The 26,313-nt window shown below is 45.4% G+C and overlaps 2 protein-coding genes across 3 annotated transcripts in view; one reads left to right on the top strand and one right to left on the bottom strand.

Annotated features, from left to right (window-relative positions):
- GRB7 (growth factor receptor bound protein 7) overlaps window positions 1-12,683 on the bottom strand; it is a 71,905-nt gene extending 59,222 nt beyond the window's left edge. Inside the window, exon 1 of one of the 2 annotated variants that reach the window (XM_044447172.1) lies at window positions 12,632-12,683. In XM_044447172.1, coding sequence (XP_044303107.1) covers window positions 12,632-12,683 — 52 coding nt within the window. The remainder of the gene's footprint in view (window positions 1-12,631) is intronic. The other variant, XM_044447176.1, reaches the window with a different exon arrangement.
- A 4,990-nt stretch (window positions 12,684-17,673) lies between these two features.
- Window positions 17,674-24,188, top strand: MIEN1 (migration and invasion enhancer 1). The gene is made up of 4 exons (XM_044447167.1): window positions 17,674-17,839; window positions 19,375-19,472; window positions 20,931-21,007; window positions 22,281-24,188. Exons 1-4 carry the CDS (start codon window positions 17,760-17,762, stop codon window positions 22,362-22,364), a joined length of 339 nt encoding a protein of 112 aa, XP_044303102.1. The 5' UTR covers window positions 17,674-17,759; the 3' UTR covers window positions 22,365-24,188.
- The last annotated feature ends 2,125 nt before the right edge of the window (window positions 24,189-26,313 follow it).

The following is a 26,313-nucleotide window of genomic DNA, read 5'->3' as shown; positions in this document are numbered from 1 at the left end:
AATTAAGAATTAAGTTAATTAAGCAATTTTAATTTAATAATAATTCTGGATTTAAGATGCATATGTGATGTTAATTTCTGTCATACCTATCATTCATTTCAAATAAGATGTAAAAGATAAAAACAACAATAGTTCATGTGCATATAGAAGGATTGCTTCTTTTTCCCCTTCACTAGCAGGAGTCTTTCAGTGTTATTAATTGATGGTGGAGGGAAACAAGGGAGAGGAAGATTAAATGCTTAGTTTTTATTTTCAGCTAAGTCAGGAGTAAGCAACTTAGGTCGCTCCAGATGTAGCGGGGCTGCAACTAGAGCTGATGGGAGTTGTAACCCTCCAAACACTCTTGGACTGCAAGCTGCCCACCCCTGAATTAAACTGTGGTTATTTTATTTCCAACAAAAGACCCATTATTATATAGCAACTAAATGTAACTACCATTATCATTAAATCATTAGTATTTATAAGCTAATAGGACCACTTAAGTACTACCAAAATGTTAAATAATTCCAAGTTATTTTTATTCATTTGACTTGTACCCTATTTTTCTATCAAACATGGTACTTGTGGCAGCTTAGAATCACAAGCAATGCTTGATTAGAATAATTATAAAATAAATCCACAAAACACAATTAAAGACACAAAAACGGCAGACTACAAATCGCATCCAACCCAACAGACTCCCTTGCACATCCAAAGCCTGCTTGGTAAAAAAGGACTTTATGCTGGCTAGCACTCCGATTTTCGCCTGGAAACAGCACAGTTCTTGTGACAAAGGAGTCACGTCCCCCCTCGATCAGCCCCAGTCAGCAGTGAAGCTGCAGCCTTCTGGACCAGCTGCTGCGGTGGCCCAAAAGCGATGCAGCTCTGGAGGCACGGCTCTAGTGACCGGTGCAGTTGGCCTACCGGCCTCAGCTGTGTGGCTGCAGTCCTGGCCACCAGCAGCACTTGGGTATCTGGGTTAGAAGCCACGTCCAGGAAAGCATGCAGACTCTGAGCCTCAGTCTTCTCCCAGCACATGCTTAATTCTTATTCCCTGTGATTAAGCAGGAGTAATCTCTTGTCTTCTCTGGATTAAGCTTCAATGTGTTCACCCTCATCCAGTCCTTTACTTACATCAGACTCATATTTATTGTTAAACATACCACTGTTGTTATGATATAAAGGACTCATGTTAACCCACTGAATATTTTAGTATTTAAAAATATATCAAATATACTCATTAATTATATCACATAAAGGAATAAATAAAAAGACAATAATATAACTGATAACTAATTATTTAATAATGATAATCATTAATCATGATGATTTTCAAGTTTATGTGAAATTTTGGTTTGAAACCTAGTTTCTACCATACAGTTCATTCATTTCAGGTTAATAGAGATACGAAATGGTAGCTAATTAAATATTATATAGGTGTGGGGACCCCCCAGAAAGAGTCTTCTTTCATCTTTGAATAATAGAATATCACAAACACCAAAGATCTGACAAACAAGTCCAAATCCTCCTGTGGCACCTTGGACCACAGTGAGCATTTGACCTCGGCTTGGTGAATGGAAGAGTCCGCTTGACTACTATATCTTATCTCAGCTTGAGCCTCTTATAGATGATTGAAGAGGTAATAATAAGCTTTGCAGTCCTGAACCAAACAGCAGGCCCCCAAAGAACCCAAATTCTACAATACCACAAATGTTAAGAAATCTTGTGACTAAATCCTGCTTGGATTTATGGGATGTGCCAACCAATCCTGTGCTCATTTGATCAGAAATAAGTCCCATTCAAATTGGGGGTGTTTATTTCTAAGAAAGCATGCTGTTAATTGGTATCAATCCTATTCCTTACATGTACAGTTTTCCTTTTATTGTCTCCATTTTCTCCAGAAATGTAGCATTCCAGAGATTTCACAGTTAACTATTTTCACAATTCAGTGGGCATAAGCTATGATTAATATAATTTATAATCTATTTTATTTATATATAGGCCATAAAGTTGCACTTTCCTAAGCGAACATCCTAAGTGTGTCAACTGCCCCCCTCTAGTGGTAGCTGTTGGAATGATAACTGTTGCTGTTAAATTCATGAATTTCCAATACATTTCTCATCTTCCCCAACACACAGAGATTGTGTAGATATCACTCTAAGAGGACACCGTAAGGACTTCTGGTGGATCTTTACACTTGAAGGAAAAGCAGCTGTGAGGCCCTGGCCTGGGTCATACTCCCCTTTCAGAGTTCATTTGTCTTTTAAATCAAAACCAAAAAACTAATATCTGGAAGAAGACAAGTGCAATCCAAGGAATCTGCCAGACTAAACTCGCTCACCAATCAGTCACACAGGCACAAGATGCTGAACAAATATGTTGAGAGGAGACACTGAGACCTGCATTTCCCACCTGCAACCAACTGCCTTCTCCTGCTTTAGATATCCAGAACACCACTTTTTCCTCGATTAAAAATAAGAGGCACATTTTACTCTTATAGGCAAAATGTGCAAGTGTACCCTGTAAATCAGCTCACAAAGCAATGGACAGGCATCATGTCTGTATCGACCTCCCAGTGTCCTATCCTCTCATTTGCCCAGCAAAACACACCTCAGGAGTGGAATTGCGCCTTCTTGGCGATGCTGCAGCTTCAGGGACTCCTCTCTTGCACTGTCGGTTTGCTTGATGAGTAGGCGGTGCTGGAGAACCCTATTCCCTTTCTGTCACCTTGGGATGATGCACCTGGCTGTTAGCAAAAACTGAAGGGCAGATGTTGCATGCTTCTTGTTTCAGGGGGCACAGATGCATCCCGCTCAGTGGCTTCATTCTTCTAAGACACACATCCAGCCCCAGGAAATGACTTAACACTGAGCCAGACCCTTGATTCACTTAGGACAGCGTGTCAAAACCGACTTGCAGCAGGTTTCCAGGATTCCAGGCAAGGGCAAGGGATACTGTGGATTGAACTTGGGGCCTTCTGCATGCAAGCCAGATGCTCTGCCACTGAGCTGTGCCCCCCCCCCCCTTATACCACATGATCACCAGTTGAAGAATAATGGCCGAATAATTTCGCATAATTTTCCCACTTAAGATGACAAGGAAAATGAAGCGGGCTTGTTGCCACCTCACTTTAAATTCATGGATATTTAGGAAACAGAGAGGAGGCCCAGCTCTCACGCTTTACAGTCTGCTCTGGTAGAGTCACCTGATTCTGAGGAAGAGGTGGAAGGGCACAGGTGGGAAGGTGACTTGGCAGTTCCAAGGTTACCCAGTGAAGCCACAGAGGCTGTGCATGAGAAGCCGTCCCCCTTGGAAAAGCAGGGAGGTATTTTGGAGTTGGGAGGAAGTGATAGAAACTGAATTCCTTGACCTAGTCAGGAGATGACAGGCAAAGCGAGTGGACCAATTAGGAAGTGTCCAGCGTTCCTGCCATCTAGCACACAAGCAGCAAAATCCACCCTGAACTGGAGAAAGGGGAGAGAAGGGCAAGACTCAATTTGGATGCAGCTCTTTCCATGGGCAGATGCTTCTCCCTCATGGAAAGAAGGTGACTTCGATTTCTACTGTCCTGGAACCTCTGAAGTTTTAGCTGAGTCTGTTGGAGAGGGAAAGAGGGAGAACAGAAACTCAACCACCTGTTAAAGATGATATTCAGTTTATTGAATACAATGATGCAATGTGGGTACAGAATATGAAGAAACAATGGCAATAGGTATGTATCTATGTGTGATTTAAATATTATATATAATATAATGTAATTATATTAGGCTGTACTGATTCCCTGAATAGGCCAGGAGATGCTCCATGGGCTTCCAAGTTCGTTTGGGTGAACTATGACACAATGCCCCACCTATGGAATGCGCTCCCCAGAGAGGTCCGCCGTCATTGTTTTTTGGTGCCAGGCTAAGACCTTTTTATTTAAAACTTATTTTAAGTGTTAATTTATTATGTAGGATTTTAAAATTTTAAGCCAAGATGCACCGGGTTTTAATATTTTTAGTGTATAACTTTTAGTATAATTTTGTATATTTTTGTTTTTGTTGTAAGCCGCCCCGAGGCTTTGTTGCGATGGGGGCGGCATAAAAATGTTTTAAATAAATAAATAAATTTCTCTCCCCAAGCCAAGAAAAAACGCGGCACCTCTTGCCATGGATTTCCTCAAGTTCTGCTTGCTGGCTCTTTCGGAGGCTGTCCGCACGCACCCAGGTTCTGCAACCCCCCTTCGTGGGAGACAGGGATGTGCAGCTGCTTCAACAGGGCTAAGGGTTCATCCACACAACAAAAGCGGCCCTTATCTGCAGAATGACTGGGGAAGGCAGCTGAGGCAATTCACTCTGGTGCTTTTCCTAACAAGTTGAAGTGCAAAAGGCTTTGGCATGGCTTCAAGAAACTCTCCTGTGTTTTGGACCCTTGGAAACAGCATTACGCTACTTGTTGAACCTTAAAACCCACCTCACGATTCTCCTGGTAGGGCCTACCTAATACGCCCAGATGGTTTTTCAGCTAAACCCAGCCCTGCACCTTGATTAGTCCCAGATGTTCACTGTCTAAGCTGGGTGATGTTCGGGCAAGGAAGGGGTCATGACAGGACCAAGGACAGCACGCTGGAGGCAGAGCTGGCTGGGGCACTCTCCCCAAAGATGCTGGGAGAAGTGTGGCTCAGGGGTGGAGCATGTGTGTCAGGGGCAGAAGCTCCCCGATTTAATCCATGGCATTTCCAGGTGCGGGGGAGCCTTGCTTGGCATCCTGGAGAGCCCGGCAGAGCTTCCCAGGCTGGAGGGGCTGGCAAGAGTGGTGCGTGCCGGGATGGATTCCCAGCCATGGGGGTGGATAGATTATGTACTGTTGTTTGGAGGGAAGAGGGAGATGCATGGAAAGTAATGAGCAATTACTGCGCTAACATGTGAATGGAACCACGCTGCACAGTTACCATAATCCTTTGTTGAGCATCACGTGTGAACACAGCCTCAGGGTAAGGCAGCTTCACATGCCCCTACAAGCTGTTATTGGTACACAGGGCTGCAGCCAAGTGAGGCCTTTGGGAGGCTGGCAAAGGGCCTCCTGACCCGATGCTGACTCTCTTCTTAAAAGGCCTGCGTCTGTTTCCAAAGTCTTGTGCTCTTGTGCGGCTGAGTGACAGGAGAAGCTGCCGGGCTTCATCCTCAGAGTCAGAAGATGGGAGTGCTCTGTCCACAGACCAGAGAGGCCTAGGCCTCCCCTGAACTGGGCTGACCCGAGACTGTTTGAATCCAGGCTGTCCTCAGGGACACTAACAGCTTCAGTGCCAAAGGACACGAAAGGACATTCTTCCTTGAGCCCCCTCCTGGTGATTCAGACCTTGCGCTCAGCTGACTCGGTCCTTTTCTGACATGGCCGAGGGCCAGGCCCACACACAGATCGCTCAGTCCTCAGTACCCTGGCCCTGACTCTTAGCACACCTGAGCCCTTGTGCACGGCTGACCAATCAGTCCTATCTCTTCCAGTTGCCGCAGCAGCAGCAGCTGCAAGACTTTCTCCCAGTGCCCAAATGCAAGCCACCGGACTGCTTTGATCCACCTCTGCCCAAGCAAGCACAGGTGCTCAGCGGCCAGGAGTCACCATCCTCAAAGGCCATTGAACACAATCAGTTAAGCTACACAAAATGGAAATATCCTTTCATGTGACACACAATCGCAAAGCAGTCCCATAACAATGATTTTTCTCTATCTAATACCTTTGCGGCAGCATGAAAAGGTTAGATCCAGAGCCTGACTGCTGTAGGAGGAAGGGCTCCTCATGTGGAAGGACCAGTTCTGGGGGATCCCCCAACCCCCACAGCCCACCCCATTCAGCAGCATCTTCAGACACTCCCTGAAGCATTTTCAAAGCAGTGGAGGGGCCGCCATAGGAAGGACTGGGTGGGGAAGTCCACTCGCATCCCTGCAGCAAACTCAGCATCAGTCTGGATCCAACCCACAAGCTACTCTTTGTGCTCTCAGAGAACATCCATGCTGGAATGCTGTGGTGGAAGAGAGAGATTGCTTCCAAACGGGGAGATATGAGTAGCCCATCTTTTGCTGTAAGCTACATGTGGAATGCGAATAATACTTTTTGGGCATACATCTCTCACTATTTTCCATCTACTGGGTGTAACATAGCTGGGAGGACTGTATCGGCAGACCCTGGTATACTCACACTGCTTCTCTTGGGATGTGAGAAAGAGCATTTTATAAAAAAACCTGCTAGATCAGGTAGGACAGATCAACCTAGTCACCACAAGCCACCTTCCCATTTAGTCCTACCTCCTCCTCACTTAAAAGTGGGGACTGCTTTGCAAGATACAAACCAAGTTTTCTTCAGCAGTGTAGAATTACTCCCCTTCCTGCCTTTTTTGGGGTAAAACCCAAGTCCTTAGCAATTTGCAGCATTCGAGAGGTATTCCACAAGTCTATATTAGTTCAAAGGAAGCAGTTCCATTAACCCTCTGCTTTGGAACTGATGAAAGAATAAGGGGATGCCTATCCTTCAATGGCCTCTGGACATCAGTACAGGATCTCCTGTGGATCCAGTGCAGAAGTGGGAGTCCAGATGCAGCTGTCTTCACGTTCCCCCAGGAAGGAAAAAGAAGTTACAGCAAGCACACTCATTTAGGGTAAATCAGCAATCTCTTTGAGGACATTCTTATCAGAACAGGACTGTCAGGTCAACATCCTCTGCGTTTCACACTTCCATGAGAAAAAAGAATTCTTGGAGCAAATTTTCACAGGTCACTTTCCTTGACAAAGCTAAGTACCAGAGACCTCTGATGCTTACATTTTTTGTTTTTTAATGCGGGGAAAAACCTGCCCATGATGGTTCACACCCTGCAGTCAGGTGTGCCACGGCCAGATGTCTCATGCCATCAGGTGCAAACATATCCACACATCAGCTAAACTAGCAGCATCTGGTGGGGTGGGGAAAATATAAGCCGTCCAGGCATTTACTAAAGTAATAATAAAGCACCAGCACAGGGGGGAAAAAAGGCTAAACTTGTAAAATTGCTTTATGGCTCAGGCATAGGTCTAATCTAGCTCACTGCTGAGAATGCAACCCTTCCCTTCAATGTTCCAGTGTCAGAAAGGTGCACCCTGATACAATGGGCTGCCCTGGATTGGCTTCCAGAGGTGCAGGTCAATAGGGAAGGGAAAGAGCATCCTTGCAGAACGCTGTTTCAGCCACCAAGGGCTTCTCTGCGAAAGGCATTTATTGTGTGCCCATAATTCTTCCCTCACCATAGTTTGTGGGGGCTTTACATGATGCTCTTGTCCTCCAGATCCTCGCCTAGTCTTTTCAAATATCTCGATGCTGTTTTTCAGAATGAGAATGAGAGAGAACCTGGTGCAAAAAGACAAAGCATGCTTTTCTCCCTCCAGCCCTCTCTCCCTCAGAAATAAATCTCTTCTAGCTATTAATTCACAGCTTTGCTCTGGCCGTTCTGCTGTATTGTGCTGGGGCTGAAGTTTACACGAGATTTCCAGGAACAAGGTGTCTTTTCCAGGAATGCCTTCCAAGTAGCAGAAGCAAAGGCCATGGGAACATGCAGTCCACCCAAAATGTTAAAAGCAAGGGAGAGAATTACTTCTGGGATGAGTGACTAGGACTGCCATTTCACATGGAATTTAGCATTGGGTTCAGAAATTTGCTCCCTAACAGGGAAATCTTATATGCTGAAGAGCCCCTCACACAAAAGAGGAGAGTAGAAGGAAGGCATCTGGTAGCATTGAGCAAAAACATAAACCTGGTGACAGTTACAGGGCCAGGGCAGCTGCAAAGATCTCAGAGAAGTGTCAAACTTCTGTTATCCTGAAGTTACCCAAAATGATGGGTGGGGGCTGTTGGAAGATTTAAACCAGCAGTAATTCAAGGCCTTGGCAAACACCAAGTAAAAGCCTTTCTTTCTTCTCAGAAGCCTGGCCAGAACCTGAGGATACCCTTTCTGTGCTGGAGGGTTTTCCAGAAATGATGTAGGGTCCCAGTTATGCAATACCTTTCTACCCTGCAATGTAAGGCACGCTTTCACAGCGTGACTTATAGTTCAAATATCTGAAACCAAACAACTGAATGTGCATAGTAAAATCACTCTTTGATTGAAAATATTATCATGCTCACAGTGATTCTCCAGGAGTTGAGATGTTCCAGGGCACAAGGCTCATCCAGCTTTTCATTCTTTTGGCTTATTTATGATCTGTAACATTTGCATTCATTTCCAAACACACAGGTTCAACATGGATAAAGATTCAGTAAAGCTCGCTCCTTCCACACCAGGTCTCCAGTGAGACAGCCATTCATTAAGATGTTCACGGAGCCCAAACTCTGCTCTCTGTATCTTTGCCTCCATGTTTGCCCAGAATGGGAAAGGAAGCAAAGGACATTTAGAGTATCTTGTCCTTTGCTATGTGCATTATACAATTATATATTATATACAATATATATCCTGTGTGTTCTCTAATTGATTCCCTTCTTGAGAGCACTACAGAAAGATATTCTGAACACAACCAAGGGGTGCATTCACAAGTCACATCAACCCACATTGGCAATAACCCAGGGTAGGTTGGCTGTTGGTGAAACAATCCACAGTGCGCCCCACAGACAAATGGGGTTGTTGGACCCCTCCCTCCTCCTCAATCCTCCATCCTCCTGTGGTGACCCAGGAGACACTGTTGGAGGACTGACTTGTCTCTGTCCTCCTTGCTATGCTCATGAGCAGTTTTGGCCTGCTGAAGCGTTTGTTCCCCGCTACCTTTGCTTCAGAGACTGCAAAAGCCAGCTTGAGAGCCAGCTTCCACAATTCCTGTTTTTGACAGTCGCTTCAAAGTGCTCAAGTGGCCACTTGAAAGGGCTGTTAGGACTTTTACATTTTTACTTTGTACAAACAATGAAAGCACTTCATTTAAAAAAAAAATTAAACTGCACTTGGACAGCCGAGCCAGTCTGGTTGTAGCGGTTAAGAGCATAGGACTGGGTTCTAGTCTCTGTTCAGACATGGAGCCAACTGGGCGACTTTGGGCCAGTCACAGACTCTCAGCCCAACCTACCTCAAAGGATCATTGTTGTGGGGATAAGACTGAAAACATGAGGAGCATTATGTAGGCCACCTTGAGTTCCTTGAAAGGAAAAAAGCAGGCTGTAAAAATAATAAATACATAGTAAGAAATTAAACCTTCACAGTTGCACAAGTCCAGGGATCTGGATTCTTGGCTTGGCTGCAGTAGGCACGAACATTAAACATTGCCCAAAGAGACTCCAATTTTTTCCAGCTTTGGTTTCTCTTGGCAGCAGTTAAAAGGTGAGCTGACAAGTGAAAACAATGCTGTAAGTGCAGTTTGCTTGCCAAAAGGGGGCGGTGTGATTTACACCCCATTGGCAGCAAGCTCCTCCATTCCCCCTTTCCCAGTGTGTAGTCCACATGTTGGTGCACATTCTGCACTTTTAACACATGCAACGTATGTTCAAAATAACCTCCCTTTTCAAAGGGACCCCTGAAGACAACTTTTCAAATATGTCAAAACTTCTTTTCCCAAAAACAGGATAATGTGGCTTTGCACCCTTCTGACCACCTGGAGACTCAGGAGAAAGCTAAGCCAGCTTTTGTGCTGTCTGAAAAAATGGAAAAGTCACGCAGAGTGGAGGAGCCCAACATGGCCTGTGATGGTGGAGGGGAGGAAAGTCAATACCAGCTGCCTCTACCTACTGTTTGGGCACTTTTGGGATGGCTGGCCCTTTCTACTCTTGTCAAACAGCTCACTAGCCAATTCCCCATGCCCATGATGGGGTTGGTTGCCCAGACTGAAACAATACAACAATCCGTTGTGGGTACAACAGCCCATAGGTTTCTAGGATGGCTTGTTGCCCATGAACAAGCTACCTGGGGGAAATTCGCTCAGGTTTACACCACACAGTAACCTTCATGGGTTGTGGCTGAGGGCAGTCCTGCTTTCTGCAGGGTCACAGCTGGCTTCCTGGATAATCTGTTAATCATGATCAAATGTGAGGGTTTAAATTATTTCCTTTAAAGGAAAAGAATTTCAGATCGCTCTGCCCAGAGGAAGATTTTAATCAAAATTCATTGGGCATTTTATCATGATTTGCATTCTGAAAATAGCCTTCCAATCTACCACCTCAGTGGTTATGAGGTGCAGTTTCCCCCTAGAATTTCTATGCTTCTCCAACAGGACTTCTTGTCAGGCACAGATTAATATTAAAAGAAATGAAGTACTTCACTTCATACACACTTGGAAAGCTTGACATGGAACTTTTTTTTGTATTCCCCCTCCCCTCCTCACATAATTTTAAACCACTTAAGGCCATGACGGAAAAGAGCAACCAGTTTAGTACAAATGCGGCTGCCCTATTGACAGGCTTCAGAAAGATAACATGGGACCTAAGTTTCCGCAACCATTGCGCTGCGTGTCCTGAGATCAATGTTTCCTTAATGAAATACTCGCGTATGAAATACTTGAGTATGTCCTGAGCTAAGCCTTGCTATCATTTTTCTGGCAAGCTTCCTGTGCCTTTGGCAGAAGGAAAACAAATGGAAATTCCACACATGAACCAGGCACTTTATCCTGTCTCTAAACATGAATATTGGAACCCTAATAAATTCAGCCAAATAAATCCAGAAAAATGGATCGTATCATATAAAATGAACACATACTGTGGAGGAAGAGGCACCAGTGTGTAGCACAAATAATTTTAGTAAGTGTTTTAAGAATAATTTAGGGTGCAATCCAATGCCCTCTGCTTCTGATGCACATAGCCTCCAAACTCCGAGGCTTACATATATCCAGTGCACAGAATGAAGCCCCCTCCATTTTATCTAGACAGACATTTTTGGTCATCTGGATAGAGGGCTGGAGAGGTGAAGGAAAGGAAGCTGAGACACCGATTGGAAATGGCATAATGCATAAGCCATCAGCTCCAGCCTCCTTCCACTTTCCCACCACTCTCAGGCATCTTTGGAGAGGCAACCAGGCACAATTCTTTCTGCACCAGCTACACGGGTGACTGGGGGATTCAGCCTCTGGAGTTCCATCTCCAAATAATCCGATGGCTCCCCAGACAGCAGCAAGAGGCCACAGGATTGCATCCTTAAATGGCTTAGAACAGGGACTGCTGCTGTGCATACTCACGGCACTTTCACCTCTGGGAAACCTATTTTGTAGGATTCCATATGGCTTCAAAAACACAGCCAGAGAAATATGGGAAACAAAACTCCTTGCAAATTACTTTTAGCACTCTTACAAACTGTTATCTGACCTTTACAATAGATTTGAATGAGGAAGCATGTTTTCATGTGTACAAGTATGTGAATAAACCTGCAAGTCCTGACAACATGCCTTTGAATGCTTACCTATTACACAAGCATGTACATACTAACATAGAGATGCAGCTGCTCCACTTCCTTCACCATAAACATTAGGAGTGACTGTATGAAATACTTAGGCAAAGATGTATCTGTACAGTTTTACATACACATATAGGCACACATACATGTGAATCCATTAAGCTATCTTACACGAGTCAGACCACCCATCCATTTAGCCCACCATGGCCCATTCCAGCTGACAGGGGTTCTCCGTCTCATTAGGGAATGGCCTTTCCCACCTCTGCTACCGATGGAAAAGACGAACTATTAAACCTTGGATCTTCTGCGCAACAAAAAGCATGTGTTCTGCTAGAGTTATGGTCCCTCCCCTTGCGGACTAAAATGTACCTGCGTTTGGGGCATGCCAAGACAGTCCGCCCTGCAAATTGGACTCAAAAGCAGAGCTTTGTGCTTTCCCAACTACAAAGTGGTGATTCGAAAGCAGGAGAAATAGCACCCTCTGTTCTAAAGAAATAGTTTTCGCTGTACTCATTCACATTCCCCGAATTCAGTCAGTCTTAATATGAGCTAAGACTCAACTACAGCTTAAAACTCTCTGGGCACGAATAGAGGGAGCGCTACCAAGCAAATACAAGTGCCTTTCCTCATTTCCGGTGACTACGGCTCGCCACACAGAGCGCCATCTTGAATCTAATTTCTCTCCATTTAGAACTAAATAATTGCATGAGAGGGGAGGGTCCCATTCCAGAAAAGAGGTATCAGACAGGAAAACATTTGCATTCTCCCTGCGTCGTCGCAACCACCACCTCCCCTCTCCTCAAACCACAGGCCGGGAGGCTTGGCTTCCAGATGAGTGGGACCGCTTCCACCCCAGGCTCTTCCACACGAACCACCGGTCCCCAGAGGTTAGTTCCTTTGCAACAGGAAGCAGTGCTGCAGCTTCACTTTTGCTTAGGGCAGCCGGGTACCTTGCCTAGCGGGTGCACGTTTGCAGGCACCTGCAGCGGAAGACAACCCCCACAGCTCTCCTCCCGTGCAAGCACCAGGACGCTTGCATGCAGCAGTCCAGGAGCAAGAGCACCTTCTCCAGCTCAGCTCCCCCGTCGGGCGGAATAACAGCTTCACCACGGTCTCCCTTACTACAATGTAACTCAGTCCTAACTTTCTTTCCATGCCTCCTCCTTCGCCCAGGCCCGTATGCTTCACACCCAGCTAAGATAACAGGGCTGGATATTTGAAATAGCGACAACTGCAAAGGATCCAGGCCGCCCTGCTTCGTCCGTACAGATCACAGATCCTTATACATACATGCCTCCGGTTCCCCTAGTCCCTGTGGCACAGGCTGAACCTGAAGGACCATCACGAAGAAGGTAGCGACAGCTGCTTTGTTGCATACAGGAAGAATCCGCCTGTCTCCTTATGGAGCAGAAACTCTTTGGAGATGCTGAGTGACTCAAAAGCCATATGGGGCCAAGCTATTTCTGTCCCTCTGCAGAAGGGGGGGGGGGCAAGGCCAAGTCAGGACAGCCACAGATAACAGAAGGTGGGGGAGGACTTCCTTCCCTCCAAACCAGGCCTCTGCACTGTTCCAGAGACATCCAGCCGTTCGTAAGGAGATACTTAGTGCTCCACTGGTCAAACCTAGAAGGTAACCTGAGGTCACTTACTTGCATGGCATATATGCACTAACAAAGCACATCTGCTGTGGCAAGGCAAGGGTTAACAGATCTCTCCCCTCTCTCACCCAAACAAGCCCTTGGAAGGTAAAGATTTAACCAGGAGAGCTCCTTGGCTTTTTCCAGGGAGGCCTTTTTTGTTAGTGGCAGCTGCATTCCACTCTTGGCTTTTAAGTGGAGGTGGGGCAACCACTACAAAGAAGGTGCTTGACCTGACTATGCATATTTGCCCCCCAGCATTGGAGCAAGACAAGATTTTGATTAAGTCAACACCAGTTTTACTAAGAGCTTACCATATGCAAATTTTGACAGAGAAAGAATCCTAAAACATCCAGCATTCCCCAGCCCACTATTGTAGGGCTTTTTTTCTGTCTATAAGCTTGTACAGGGTTGCACCCTAAGCCACACAAAGCAAGATTTAGGGAATATAGAAATGGAATGTATTCCTTTTAGTGGCAGTAATTTTTAAAAGTAAAAAAGGAGAAGGGATTACAGGACTTGTTGTAGGACAAAATAAATGCTTCATTTTCCAATTGTAGAATGCCTTTTCTGACCTTTGGGAACTTGGTGCCCTCACTTCTGCCAGTAGAAAAGCTGTACCTAGTAGCTTCAATCAACTAGACTGAGCATACTCACATTTACATCACCATGAGATGCATATTGCTTTTATGCATCTGTGCACTGAAAAATGTAGAAACAAAGACTGCACCTGCACAGACTTTTGCAAGAAAATACTTTTGCATGAAGTGGAACATACTGGCAAGTAAACATTTATTGTCATACTTTAGACACCCCCTCCTTTCTTCCAAAAGGCTTGCAGAGATGCTTATAAAGTAAAAACATAATAAAATAGAAATATAACAGCATACAGGTTTTAAAAACCTATCAGAGACAAGAACAGTAACATTAGATTGCAAAAATACAGCAGTAAACCAGTGAAGCAAAAATAATTTAAAATAACGGGCCTGAGAAAAAGGAGCCATCTTTACAAAATGTCGCTAAGCCTATGGTGTGGTGGTCAGACAGATTTCTGGAGGAAGGGAGTGCCATAAGCCAGGTGCAATCCTACTACTTATGAGAATTGCACGATATAAGGGTTTCACGTGTAAGGTTTGGCCCTGCCTTTAAATGATTAGTTGCTGCAGGCATCCGTTACCAGCTGCAGTGCCATTTTCCTGCACTTCTGCTTCATCCTTCGCTTTGCATGCATAAATGCATAAGGCCCTCACACTGCGTAGAACTTTGCTACCAGTTGTGGCTTTCAAACTCGATGCTTCCCATAACTGCTTGGATCTAGTCTGTGCTCTGCCTGCATCTTCATATTAAGTGAAATGGTGCATGCACTCCTCTGCTGCTGCTTTTACACCAAAATGTTTGGAGGAAAAGAGCAAGGGGGGTTGTTTAACCCTTCCTATTTTTCTCCTTGTATCATTCCCCACCATGGTGGTAATTTTAAGCTGGAAAAAGATAGAAGGGGGATGCTTGTATCACTCCTTCTCCCTCTTCATCTTTTACTCAGGGTGCTTCCAGGTGAGGCTTTTTGTGTGGTTATTATTCTGCTTCAGGCAAATAAGTGGAAAGAAAGGAGAGACAGAATAACTGCATGTCTTTCACTGGTCCTGCCAAGAATCGCCCATCTGGAAACACCCTCAGATGCAACCTGCCTCAGGCAGCTGTAGGATTTTTTTTTTTTAAGGGGAAAAGCAGGGAAGCAAGCACAGTGTGTAATTTGAGCATGCAACCAATCATCTATCAGTAACACATTTGCCTCTGTTGCAGGAGGGGGTGTCTCCTTTGTTTTTGCAAATACAGGGTTAAAGAGAAAACTTTTATGTGTGTAGCTGTATGAGAACTGCTCCTAGGTAAGAGAGCAAGAAGGAACCAGACCAGGGATGAGTGTTTGAGCTGCATCTTGAAAGGATCATCCTTAGATAAGGTATGAATGGAGGGAGGAAAATTCTCAACCTCAGGAAGGGAGGGGACACACAATAAAGTTGTCAGAGGATGATGTAAACCATGGGTCCTCAAACTGCGGCCCGTGGGGTGGATCTGGCCTGCCATAGCCATCCATCCGGCCTGCACTGCTGCTCGTGTTCTTGCTGCTCAGGCAGGGAGGTGGTGGCTTGCTTGCTCCAAGATGGTTTTGGACTCGCTGGGAGATCTCCAAGCAAGTGAGCCACCACCATGCGTGTCCAATGCCACCTCACCAGCTCGCACCCCCAGGCACCCCCACCTCAACCACCCTGCGACGGTCACCGCAGCCTTTCAACTGGCCCCCTATTCAGGACTGCTGATGTAAACTGTAAAAGCATTGTTCTAATTGTGTACTGCGCAGTTCCTAGGAGTTCCGCCTTACACTTGCAATAATTTGTTGATTGTCTTGCTCTCACTCTGTTCTTAATAAATATTGCTGGCTTGATTTTCCCCATTTTGGACCCTTTTCTTGAAGGATCTGTCACATCCAAGATGAGTGACAAGCAGGAGCAAGAAAATGAAACTCCTGCAGTCTGAGCTGAATGTGCACTGAGCTGGGGAAACAGAAATTTACTCATCGGTCACAGTTCCAAAAGTATGAGAGGACAGAATGTAACTTGAACAAGCAGCTAGTATTAAGTGCTCTGAAATAAACATGTTTTTCTAATAGCTCTCCTGATGATAAAGGACGTTGCAAGGGAAACACCAGCAGAACCCAGTTGCAGAATGGAAGTAGAGGATGTCATTCATAAGGCCTTGGACCTGTATGAGGAAGCAGACAAGCTCTGCAGTAGCTTCACAGAGAAGATTCAAGCTAATCTGAAAGCTTTAAAGTCATGTCAGGAGGATGTGACCAAGTGATTCAAGGAGCTGCATGACTTATTGTATAATAAGGAGTCATCTGTTGTGGCCAGAATAAACCAAGAAAATACTCTGTACTTCCTGGAAAACAGGTTGATCAGTGTGGCTCCATTCTGTAGTTCATAGACCCCTTCAGCAAGGCCAGTGATACCAAAGGAAACTTAATGGAGGTGACCAAGAGCCAGTTGGTGCAACTAAACTGACAGCTAGCCATGTGTAGCAAGGAGACAAAGTTTTGCAGACCAGATACGCTATGTAGCCCTCTCCTGAAGTATGTCATTTGCAGGCAGCTGCTAAAGAACAGGCCACGTTCTGCACTGGAGAAACTCACCCTTGATAAATTCTATGGGCCCCATTCCACCACAAATATCCTTGAAAGAATGCAACTTTCAGTTAAAGAGAAGGGATCTGGCTTTCCCCATCTGTCCAATATCATTAGGCCCTTTTGTTGATTTCTACTAAATATTGATCTTTTCTGCTCAGATTGAACTATTGGATGACACAGCATCTTTTCAATAAGACTTTAATTCATGGGTCCTCAAACTACAGCCTGTGGGCCAGATCCGGCCCGCCATGCCCATTTGGATCTCCTGCAACTGCCACCACCGCTGCCTCGTGTGCCCGCCTTGCAGTGCGTGTGCCCGTGCCTCGCCTCGACCTCGGCGCACGCACTGCCCCTGCCCGCGCACACCGCCAGCACCACCTTCCCGGCCCTTGTCCAGCACTGGCACCTTTCAAGTGGCCCCCTGGTGAAAAAGTTTGAGGACCCCTGGTTTAATTCAATCAACTCATCATTGGAGGCTCAAGCCATCTAAAGCTTTTCTTACCCATATGTTTTGGCAATGTCCAATGGCTGCTTCCTTTTAGGAGAAAGTAACAATCTGGACAAATTTTGTGATAGACAGTTCTTTAACATTCATTGATGCACCTAGTCTTCTTAATATCTACTTGGCTCCTGGAACTTACTGCAAGCTCAACACGACTGGAAATTCTGCACACTTTTGATATCTAAGACTAGTTGTAAGCCGCCCCGAGGCTTCGGCGAATGGGGCGGCATAAAAATGTTTTAATAAATAAATAAATAATAGTACAGTACAATACTAGAAGGACAAATGACCAATTGCAATAAGACAATGGCTGGCGGACTTGATGGAACTCTGCTTTGGAACTGTTGTTTTTTAGGCATCATTTATGAATGGGCACATCCATGGATATCTGAGCTGCCTTTGTTGAATTCTATGCATAATTTAATAATACTAGTATACTTACCACACATGAAACCTACAGGAGTACATATATACACAATGTAATAGATTCTATTAGATATAATAGAGAGATGGATAATGTTAACCGCCTTGGGGTCCCTGGAGGAAAAAAGGGCGAGAGAAATAACATAAATATCCGGTCCTACTAAAGGAAAGGGAGCGCCTTTGAAGCAATTCTGAATTGTGTGCGTGGCATGGGGCTGACGGAGGGGCTCTTCCACGTCGGCGATGTGCAGCAGAGAGAAGAGGAGGGAGCGGGCGAGCGACAAAGGAAAACCATGGCTTTGCGCCGGCACCAGTGAAACCCGCCGTGTCTGCAAACGGAAAAATTATTTGGCGAGCCTCCTGCTATAGCGGCCTATATAAAGGCTGCGCTTCCCCCTCAAAGCCGACTGAGGGCGCCAAAACGTAGCGCGGGGTGGGGCGAAGAGAGAAGACCGCGGGAGACGAATGAAGAACGTCTAGCCGCCCTCTTCACGTGATCGGGGCGCGACGGGAGGTCTGCAGGTCGTCCCTGCCGCCATGGGTGAAACCGGAAGCTTTTCCTAGCACGTGATGCTGTAGGTAACGGAAGTGAAGTTCCATTCCCGACGTTGCGGCCGGGCCGAGTGAAAGAGAAATAAGGGTTTGGAAGGGGCTGGCTGGCTTAGAGGCGGCGCCATGAGCGACGGGGCTGGGGAGCCGGCAGCGGAGGCCCCGCCCGTTACCGGAAAAGGGGTCCGAATCATGGTGGAATACTGGTGAGAGAAAGGAGGAAGACGAAGACGAGGAAGGCTTCTGCAGGAGAAGCCACGCCCACTCACGTTGTAGGCCACGCCCTCCTCTCTGGAGCCTGCCCCTTTTCTGGGTTGCGCGCTATGGCCCTCTGCAGGCGTGCGCGTAGTCTGCGGCGGGGCTCCTGGCTTCTCTTGGCTCTGCCCACGTTGAGAGTAAATCCCTCTATTTTCTAGCGCATATGGTCCCGAGTTGCGTTTTTGCCGCATTTTTGCCCCTAGCGAAGTAGGATTTGTTGCAGCCATTTATTCTGTTGATTGAAAGATGCGGTGCCTTATAGTGCAAACACGAAAAGGAGGACCAAGGAAGACCTAACATGAAGGAAGGCGCTGAAACCCTCAAGACTGGGCGGGAGGAGGATGAACAAACCGTAGTCGAACCTAGACAAAATAGTTAGTAGGAAGCCTTTCGTGGAGGTTAGGATTCAACTGGTATTGTAAGGAGTTGTGCTTCCCTTGAAGGATCAGGTCCTTAGCTTGGGAGTACTCGTTCCTCTCCTGCCCCTGGGTTTTAAGGTAGTGGTGACAAAGAGTGCATTTCCAGAATTATGCTTGGTACGCCAGCTGCAGGTCTTCTTGAATTGCAACAGTTACCTGTGCATCACGTTTAAACCATTGCAGTGTGTGTCGCATGAGAATGTCGGAAGAATGACCAGAAATTTTAGTTGGTACTAAATTCCATAACTAGGCAACTAACTGGCACATGGTAACAAGACCATATTCTGCCTCCCCTAAAAGATCTGCAATCAGTGCCTGTTGCTTTCTCAGGGTGATTGGGGTTTTTCTAAGGGATCGATCATGTAGCTCACTATGAACCTGCTGAAGATTAAGGATATGCAGGAGAAATGAAGAGATCCATTTGTTGGGCACATGCAAATAGGCTTTTTCCTGGTTTATCCCCAAACTATAGGATGTGCTCCCTCAAGAATTACAGTTGCCTCTCAGTCTCTTGACCTTTTGTAAAGGTATTAAGGTGCTTTTTTCAATGTAGCCTTTTAAATTGTGTAGTTTTTAATGTTTTTACTGTTCCCATTTTTATTGTTTATGACTGTACTACCTAGGTAGCTTTTTAACAGATAAAGCAGTATATAAATAAACAATGGCATTTCAAGAGAGCAAGAAAAAGTTTCCCTTTTGATTTTGGCCCTTTGCCCTGTGGTTTTACTCCTCTTTCTGGAGGTGCGGAGAAAAGGCAGAAACACTGAACCTGCAGATCAGACCTTACAGCCATACTTTATTCAATCCTGTTGGGTTAAGGAGACATGTTGCTTTTAGCACAGGGTCTCTGATCCCACAGAATGGGGGCTGGACTGAAGTGCATGTCTGTGTCCTCCTTAACGTCTTATCTGGTACAAACAAATCGGCCATTTCAGTGGTTGCTGTGGTTAAATGGTGACTTACTGGAAGCATTTTATTTCCAGAAGTTCCCTAGGAAATTCACATATTCAGTCATTCTCACCTCCTGTTTCCATTTGAAACCCTAACCAGATTTCTCTTCCCAGCAAACCTTGTGGCTTTGAGTCCGCCTACCTAGAATTGGCAAGTGCAGTAAAAGAAGAATATCCTGATGTGGAGATTGAATCCCGACTTGGGGGGACAGGTATGCTATCTGAGCAAGGTCTCATTCATAGCATGATATAAACACCTTGCTCAATGTTGCTGTGATGTCAACGTGAGGGATGTGAAATTTGCCGTACAGCAGGGGTGGAGAAATGCCAGGCTGTGGGTTGGATACGGGCCACTGAGTCCTTCGTCTGATCTTTTTCTGTAGCCTTAATTGCTGTGCAGCAGTTGGACTTGCAATGAAAGCTACCATTCATGCGAACATGCCTTTTTCTTTATCCCTGAGCCAAATTGCTGTAGGGGATATCTAGTGCTACCCTCTCTGCATGCTGTGATCTTTTCTGAGTTGCACCCCTTGCGGCAGTTAGGCTCCCATTTGCAAAATGGGGTGTGCAGGGGGGAGAGAGAGAGCAGTGGGGTAGGCAAGAAAATGGGGAAGAAAGAAGATGGGTGGCCCCCTGAGAGCTTCGGTGTCTGGCCCCTGACAGAGTCTTCCTCCTGCCCCACCAGGGAAGGCAGTCCTCTGTATGAAAAAGGTGCACCCTGACTAGTATTTTGAGTTCCTCATAAGAAAAGAGGTGGGCTGTAAATCATATAAATGGAAATAGGGGATGTTGCCACATCTGTAGGAATTTTGTTCTGTTAGTGCTGCTGTGTTCCTGTTACTGGTGGCAGTAGACCACTGGGTTTGCCTTTGAATGGTGGTTTCCAAACTTCCTTTCTTGAGGAAGCTTTTTCTGCATGGGCCTAGTCTGTGAAGGAACCCTTCACGTGCAACCTATGGATCCCCTGGGCTTTTACAGGGTTTCATTGTGCCTCTGGGAATACAGCCAGAGCTTCTTTCAGATTGCTGAGTTGCAGGGGGCACACTGTCTTTCAGATAACTCTGTTAGTCCCCCATTACTAATTTTTTCATGGAGGAAACCAAAGAACACAGGATGAAAGGACCTCCATCTGCTAGAATTGAGAAGGGAGGTAGGGAAGGGAGGCAGCAGGCAGAAAGGAGATGTTTTGCCATGTGGCTTGGGTTATCTCTGGGTGTGCAGTCTGCTTTTCAGGCTGGTGTCAAGGGTAGACATGCTTGGGCATCTGCTGAGAGCCCACACCTCAACATGGGCCACCGACAAGAGTCCCTTGGAGTTGCCCCGCCTCTTCACCATAGCAGCCTCCTTGTTCACTGGCCTGCCACTTTGGCTCAGCCAACAGCGGCTGTAAGAAAAGGGAGACTCGGAGGTGGGTGCACTGAGGGTGTTTTGCTCAAGCCCTCCCTGCGTAATCTGGAGTGGATACTGAGACCGCCACAGCTTAGTGCCATTACTGCCTTGTGGCATTGCCTAATCTTGATGTTACCGGCTGAGTTCTCTGATGCAGAAGAGGGAACAAAGTTGGCCTGGGTATGCTGGGGGTTGCTGTGATACCAAAGCTGGACTTGATGAGCCCAGGGCACTTCTGGTGCTGTGTTTCTCCTCGTAGCACATTGCCTTTCTTCTTTCAGGTGCTTTTGAAATAGAAATAAATGGGCAGCTGGTCTTCTCCAAACTCGAGAATGGAGGATTTCCGTATGAGAAAGATGTGCGTATTTCCCCTTGCATCCCTTGAGTCAGCAGCTGTCTGGGAGGGAGTTTGTGAATCTGAGTAATGGTCTCTCGGTGGCAATCTCCATTCTCAAGATGCCAGCAATTACTCCTTCCTTAGAAGTATCTTATTACACACAGATGTTTTTTAGTTTATGTGCATGTGGTCCAAAATGACAGCAAGAAAATGTATTTTCTTAACCTAGTCCAGGTTAAGAGGTTTTGTAACTTTTCCTTTTCTACCTTATGTATTTAGCTATTTTTCTTTTTTTTAATAGTTAAAATGTTGAAAACAGTCATCTTAATAATTTGTTTCTTTATTGGTCAACCACATTTCCCTAAAAGTGCATATTATAGGAGGGGTGGTTGTAAGAGAGTTTGAGGGCACGGTTTTATGGCTTCTAGACATTGTCAAGATGGCCACAGGCAGGATTCCAGTTTGGTGACTGGCACTGGAGTGCCAGATGCAGCGCACCCTGTCTCCACCCGCACAGCTGCTGTGGTTCTTTCCATGCCAGTTGTGTCTCCCAAGTCGGTCTTCCAGGTTGGTACTAAGGGGGAATGGAGGGGAGAAGCAAGGCATCAGCATCCTGTGAGGAATCCTGTGATGCCTCTGACCTCTCTCCTTGCAAGCTCACATTAAACAATCAGCCAAATCCGCCATCTAAGCATTTTGGAGAGCAGGAGTGAGGGATATGCGGAGGCACTGCTTGCCTCCCCACTTCTCCTGCCCTCCAGGGGATGCCTGTAATCCGCCAGAATTGTGGGCAGCCCCATCAGATTGTGCTGTGAGTATCATAACTATTTAAAAGGCAGGTGATTGAGTCATTAAATTTATGTATCTTTGCATGTTGCCCAAGCAGGAGTTTGTTACCCAAAGTTACCTTTGGCATAAGTTCTGTTGTATTAAAGCACCCTATCATTTACTTGTTAGAAAGTACAGCTATCATTTATAGTTCATTTTTAATAAATCCTTATTACCACAACACTCCAGTAGCAAAATGGTCTTAGAAACAAAACAACTATGTTAATTCACCAGGTAAAAATGGGCCCACCATATAATACATTATTGTTGATCAATCTAGTGCTAAAGCATGCAACCTTTGTTACAAATTACTCGTTCCATCAGTTGTGGTGAAGGAAGGTGTGGGAAAATAGGCGTATCTTTTATGCTTAAACGTATGGTTTCCCTTATGTTTCAGAAACATAGGCAGACTCTTGGCCAGTATCAGATGAATTCAAATTTCTTGTTTTGTTTTCTTCTCCTTCAGCTCATTGAAGCCATCTGGAGGGCTAGCAATGGGGAACCACTTGAGAAGATCACCAAGAGCCGACCCCCTTGTGTTATCCTTTAGCCTCTCTGGCCTGCACCTTTCAATTCTCCACTTGCCCTCCTCTTAACTCTGGCCATCCTTGCCTCAGCCTCTGACCCAGGTTTAATTACCTTGCTAAGTAGGGTTGCAAGAGGAATGTCAAGTTATTTTGAGTTGCTTGTCTGCAAACAGTCTTCTAAGGAAGAACCTGAGCCGCTTAATGGAAGCAAGGAGAGCAGGTTACTTGCTAAATATGTTGGGTCAGTCAGCCTTTCTGCTGAAGGGGAGTCCGCTTTGGAACCCCATTCTCATTCCTGGAGACTAAACTCTGACTTTGGCATTTCTCTATCCTCAAATGTACTCGCAAGAGTGAAGCCTTATTCTTTTCCCCTTTTCTTTTCAGAAGTAGGTTCCCTCTGTTTCTCCTGACTTTGGTGGCTCATTCCGAGACATCAGCTGCTTCTCCTACCCTGGTACACCTTTAACTAGGAGCCAGAATGTGCAAGTGTCTTGTCCTGTCTTAGGCTTCACTTTAATTTTTCATGGTTAACCCCACTCAGTACAATGATGATACGGGATGCGGAGAGCATGCTGGAATCTCAGCTGTTTCCCACTGCATGTCTTTCTCCCTTGTTGTGCCTGTTATCGTCACAGCTGCTGTAGGGTAAAGAACGGCACAAGCAATGGCAAGGACATACAAAGGACCATCCTGTCAGGTGCCCTCTCTGTGTGTTGTCTTCTATATATTTTGGATTGTAATTTCCAGGACTTCTGAGCATTGGACTCAGTTGGGACTTACAGAATCAGAAGTCCTCAATATTTGCAGGGCACTTGTATTGGGGAACGTGCCATATCAGCAAGCCAGACTGAGATATTAGGGTGAAGGAGAGGATATAGCTCAAGAAAGACCTGTTAAAATTAGTGGTCCAATAGTGATGCATTGGAGTTTGCTGCATAAAATGCTCTTTTCTTCCTTTCTTTTTTTTTTTAAGACTAGCTTAAAACCTGGAGCTATTCAGAACAGGCCAGTGATTTGGGTATAATCTTTCCTACCAAGACCATTGTGTCAGTGCTTAATATAATATACATCTGAACTGGAAGTGCTTTAAAAAGTGTATTAAGTTGAATCTTTCTGAATTGAGAGCATTATCAAGCCAAATATTTTGAGAGTGAAGTATGTGCTTCATTCTCCCATTGCAATATGGAATTTCAAGAGTACACACTTTAAAAATCAGTTTCTCTCTCAGATACCATCTGTGAATCAAACAGCAGATCCAGATTGCCTCACATTGGCAGAGCCTTGTAGTTGCATTGGACTACATCATCCATCACCCACACCCAGAACAGACCTTTTGGGCATGCTGGCTGGGAATGATCAGAGTAGTAGGTCAATACCCAGAGGGCACCAGGTTGGGGAAGGCTGACAGAAAGCTCACTGTGCTGTTTAAGTTTCCCCAATACTGGCCATGGTAGCAATGAAACAAGCATGGCACACATTTTGTTTTGCAGTGGTGGTGGAGAGAGGAAACAAAGGAGGCCTACTGAGAAATGCCAGCCATGCAAATGCATTGCATCTAGTTCATATCAACATGCTTAGTGCTCTTGTGCCTCCACATGGTCCCAAACACATGGATGTTTTCACCCAGTTTCCACCTTTTTATCTGCCCATTGGTGACTTGGGCACGTCTACCACAGCTTGAAATGCTAAAAGAAAGTCTTCAGTGCTACAGGAGACTGGAGAGAGATCCCCTTGCTCAGAGATGAAGAAAGAGCCAGTCGGGCTTTTATTCCCTCTGTCTTTATGTGCTGAGAATGTTGATGATCTATTTGCCGAATCCAATTTATATTAAAAAAATTAAGCAGTTAGAACTTGTAGTGAATTGTGTGTGCATGCATGGGGCTATAAACAGCTAGGGAAGCTTTTCCCTTAATATTTGGCAGTAGCTGCAAGGGGTGGAGGCAGTGATGCTATTCCAGACTTCAAGGATGGTGCGATGGACAGGATTCTCTGCACGGTTTTAAGGCCAGTTCTTGGATATATTCAGTATTAGACCAAAATAACCCACCCCCTTGTGCACTAGTTAAGAATGCTTGCTTAATTTAGGTTTTAATATCTATCAAAAACAAGGCCACCTGCTCCCAGTTTAACCGTTGCATCTACCTTTAGTTCATAAACCTAATTGTTTAGTGTATTGAGCCATTGAGATGGCCAAGTGCTTCTGAAAAGTATATGATGTTGTGTTTCTAGGATGTTCCTCCCTCCCTACTTGGGGTCCAGAGGGCCCTTGCAATCATTTGGGTGGGCCAACAACCCCACCGGCAGCATTTCCAGACCATGCCTTGATGCATATCCTAACCATAAGGGTTCCCTTCTGTTCTTCTTACCCCACCTACTTTTGTGTGTGTGGGGGGGGGGGGCTAACCATATCCCTAGAACCCAAAGTCTGTTGGCAGTGGTCAGCAATTCCATCTACTGGGTGACCACTAGGACAGCAGACCACCTTGCCACCTTCCTGAAATATGTGGAGTCCCATTCTCAGTCATTGTTACTGTCCTCTCCTTTAATTTTCAGCATTTGCTGTAACTTTTAACACCTCCTTACTATGAACGCTACTAAAGCTGGTAGGGCTTAGTTAGGCAGCAAATAAGGTAAAAACCTGGAGAGAATACACAGGGAAATAAAGTCATTTCCCAGTAAGTTTATTCATCTCCTTAGGAGATTTTCACCTCTCCTCTAATGAAGTTCTGTTTTATTTTAGGCCACTTGACTGCCAGTCTTCTATTGGAATTTCAGGGTTAAAATACTGCAGCAAGCAGTGATAACTAGTAAGCATGCCACAAGTCCAATGTGTAAGAATTTTACCATTCTAGTGAAAGTTTTGTATATTTTGCCCTTCCTCGGTAGCAGGTGTGGTAGTGCTATTTAGAGTGGCACCAATCTGCACTTGCGCTACAAATCAGCCATCCAAGTGCAGGAGACGTCAGCGATTTACCTCATTCAGGATGTGGCCACAACCAGACTAGGACCAACCCATAGTCTGCTATGACCAAAGTTGTCAGCTTTTAGACTTCGAACTAAAATTTAGGATTTTGGCCACTGTACCTTCAAGGTTACCTGGCCAAGGGTTAATTCTTCAGATGAGAAGTTTAGGCAGCAAGCTATTGCATAAGGGCCAGCATTCAAAAGTTTTAAATAAATAAATATTGGCACTGGACTTCTCTTCCATACTCATGTTTAAGCTACCTTGTTCCTAGCACATAGGTTTCTCCCCTTCTGTGGAAGAGTAACGGAGAGGCATGCTAATAATAATTTTACAAAAGCCAGGAGAGATTATTTCTGTAACAAAGAGACAATAAGCTCAGGAATGTATTTTTAAATTCAGGTGTAACAGGTTGCACCTACAGCATCAGGGACCATCCTTGAGCTCTGAAACCTGAAGAACTGGTCACTTGGCACCATGACCAACAGAAGGACCCTGAGACTCAGATTCTGGGAGTTGTAGGGCAGGGCACAGCTAAGTGGTGCCTGCTGGGATGCAGGCAGATGTGCTTTTGTTTGGGGGAGAGAAAGAAAAACAGACGACAGTAACAGCTGTGACACAAATACTTTTACATCTGAGGAAACAGGCTTCAGCTCCACCTAGTAAGCCATTTGACAGGTACTCATCTTTTTATTTACACAAAATATTTACTCTCCTGAGCTATGGTAACCAAGCAGCCTGTCTTCTTAAAATAACAACCACATATAGGGAAGCCAAAGGAAAGACAGTGGGGATTTTGGAACACAAGGGAGTTTCTACATTCTATCATCAAAGCACATTTTAAAGTATATGTCCATGTTTTATATACTTCATACTTCCAAGAATTCGTGACTTTGTTCCATGCCATGAAGTTCTAAAGGAACGGGGGTTAAACCAAAACCAGAGACAAAAAATCCAAGTGAAGCTACTGTGCTTTTTGTACCACTTAGTCATGCCAAATGCAGAAGGTA

The sequence above is a fragment of the Varanus komodoensis genome, unplaced genomic scaffold, assembly GCF_004798865.1.
Source record: "Varanus komodoensis strain SLA01 unplaced genomic scaffold, ASM479886v1 scaffold50, whole genome shotgun sequence".
Taxonomy (NCBI): Eukaryota; Metazoa; Chordata; class Lepidosauria; order Squamata; family Varanidae; genus Varanus; species Varanus komodoensis.
Note: the sequence above shows the minus strand (reverse complement) of the source record. Positions and strands in the feature narration are given on the sequence as shown.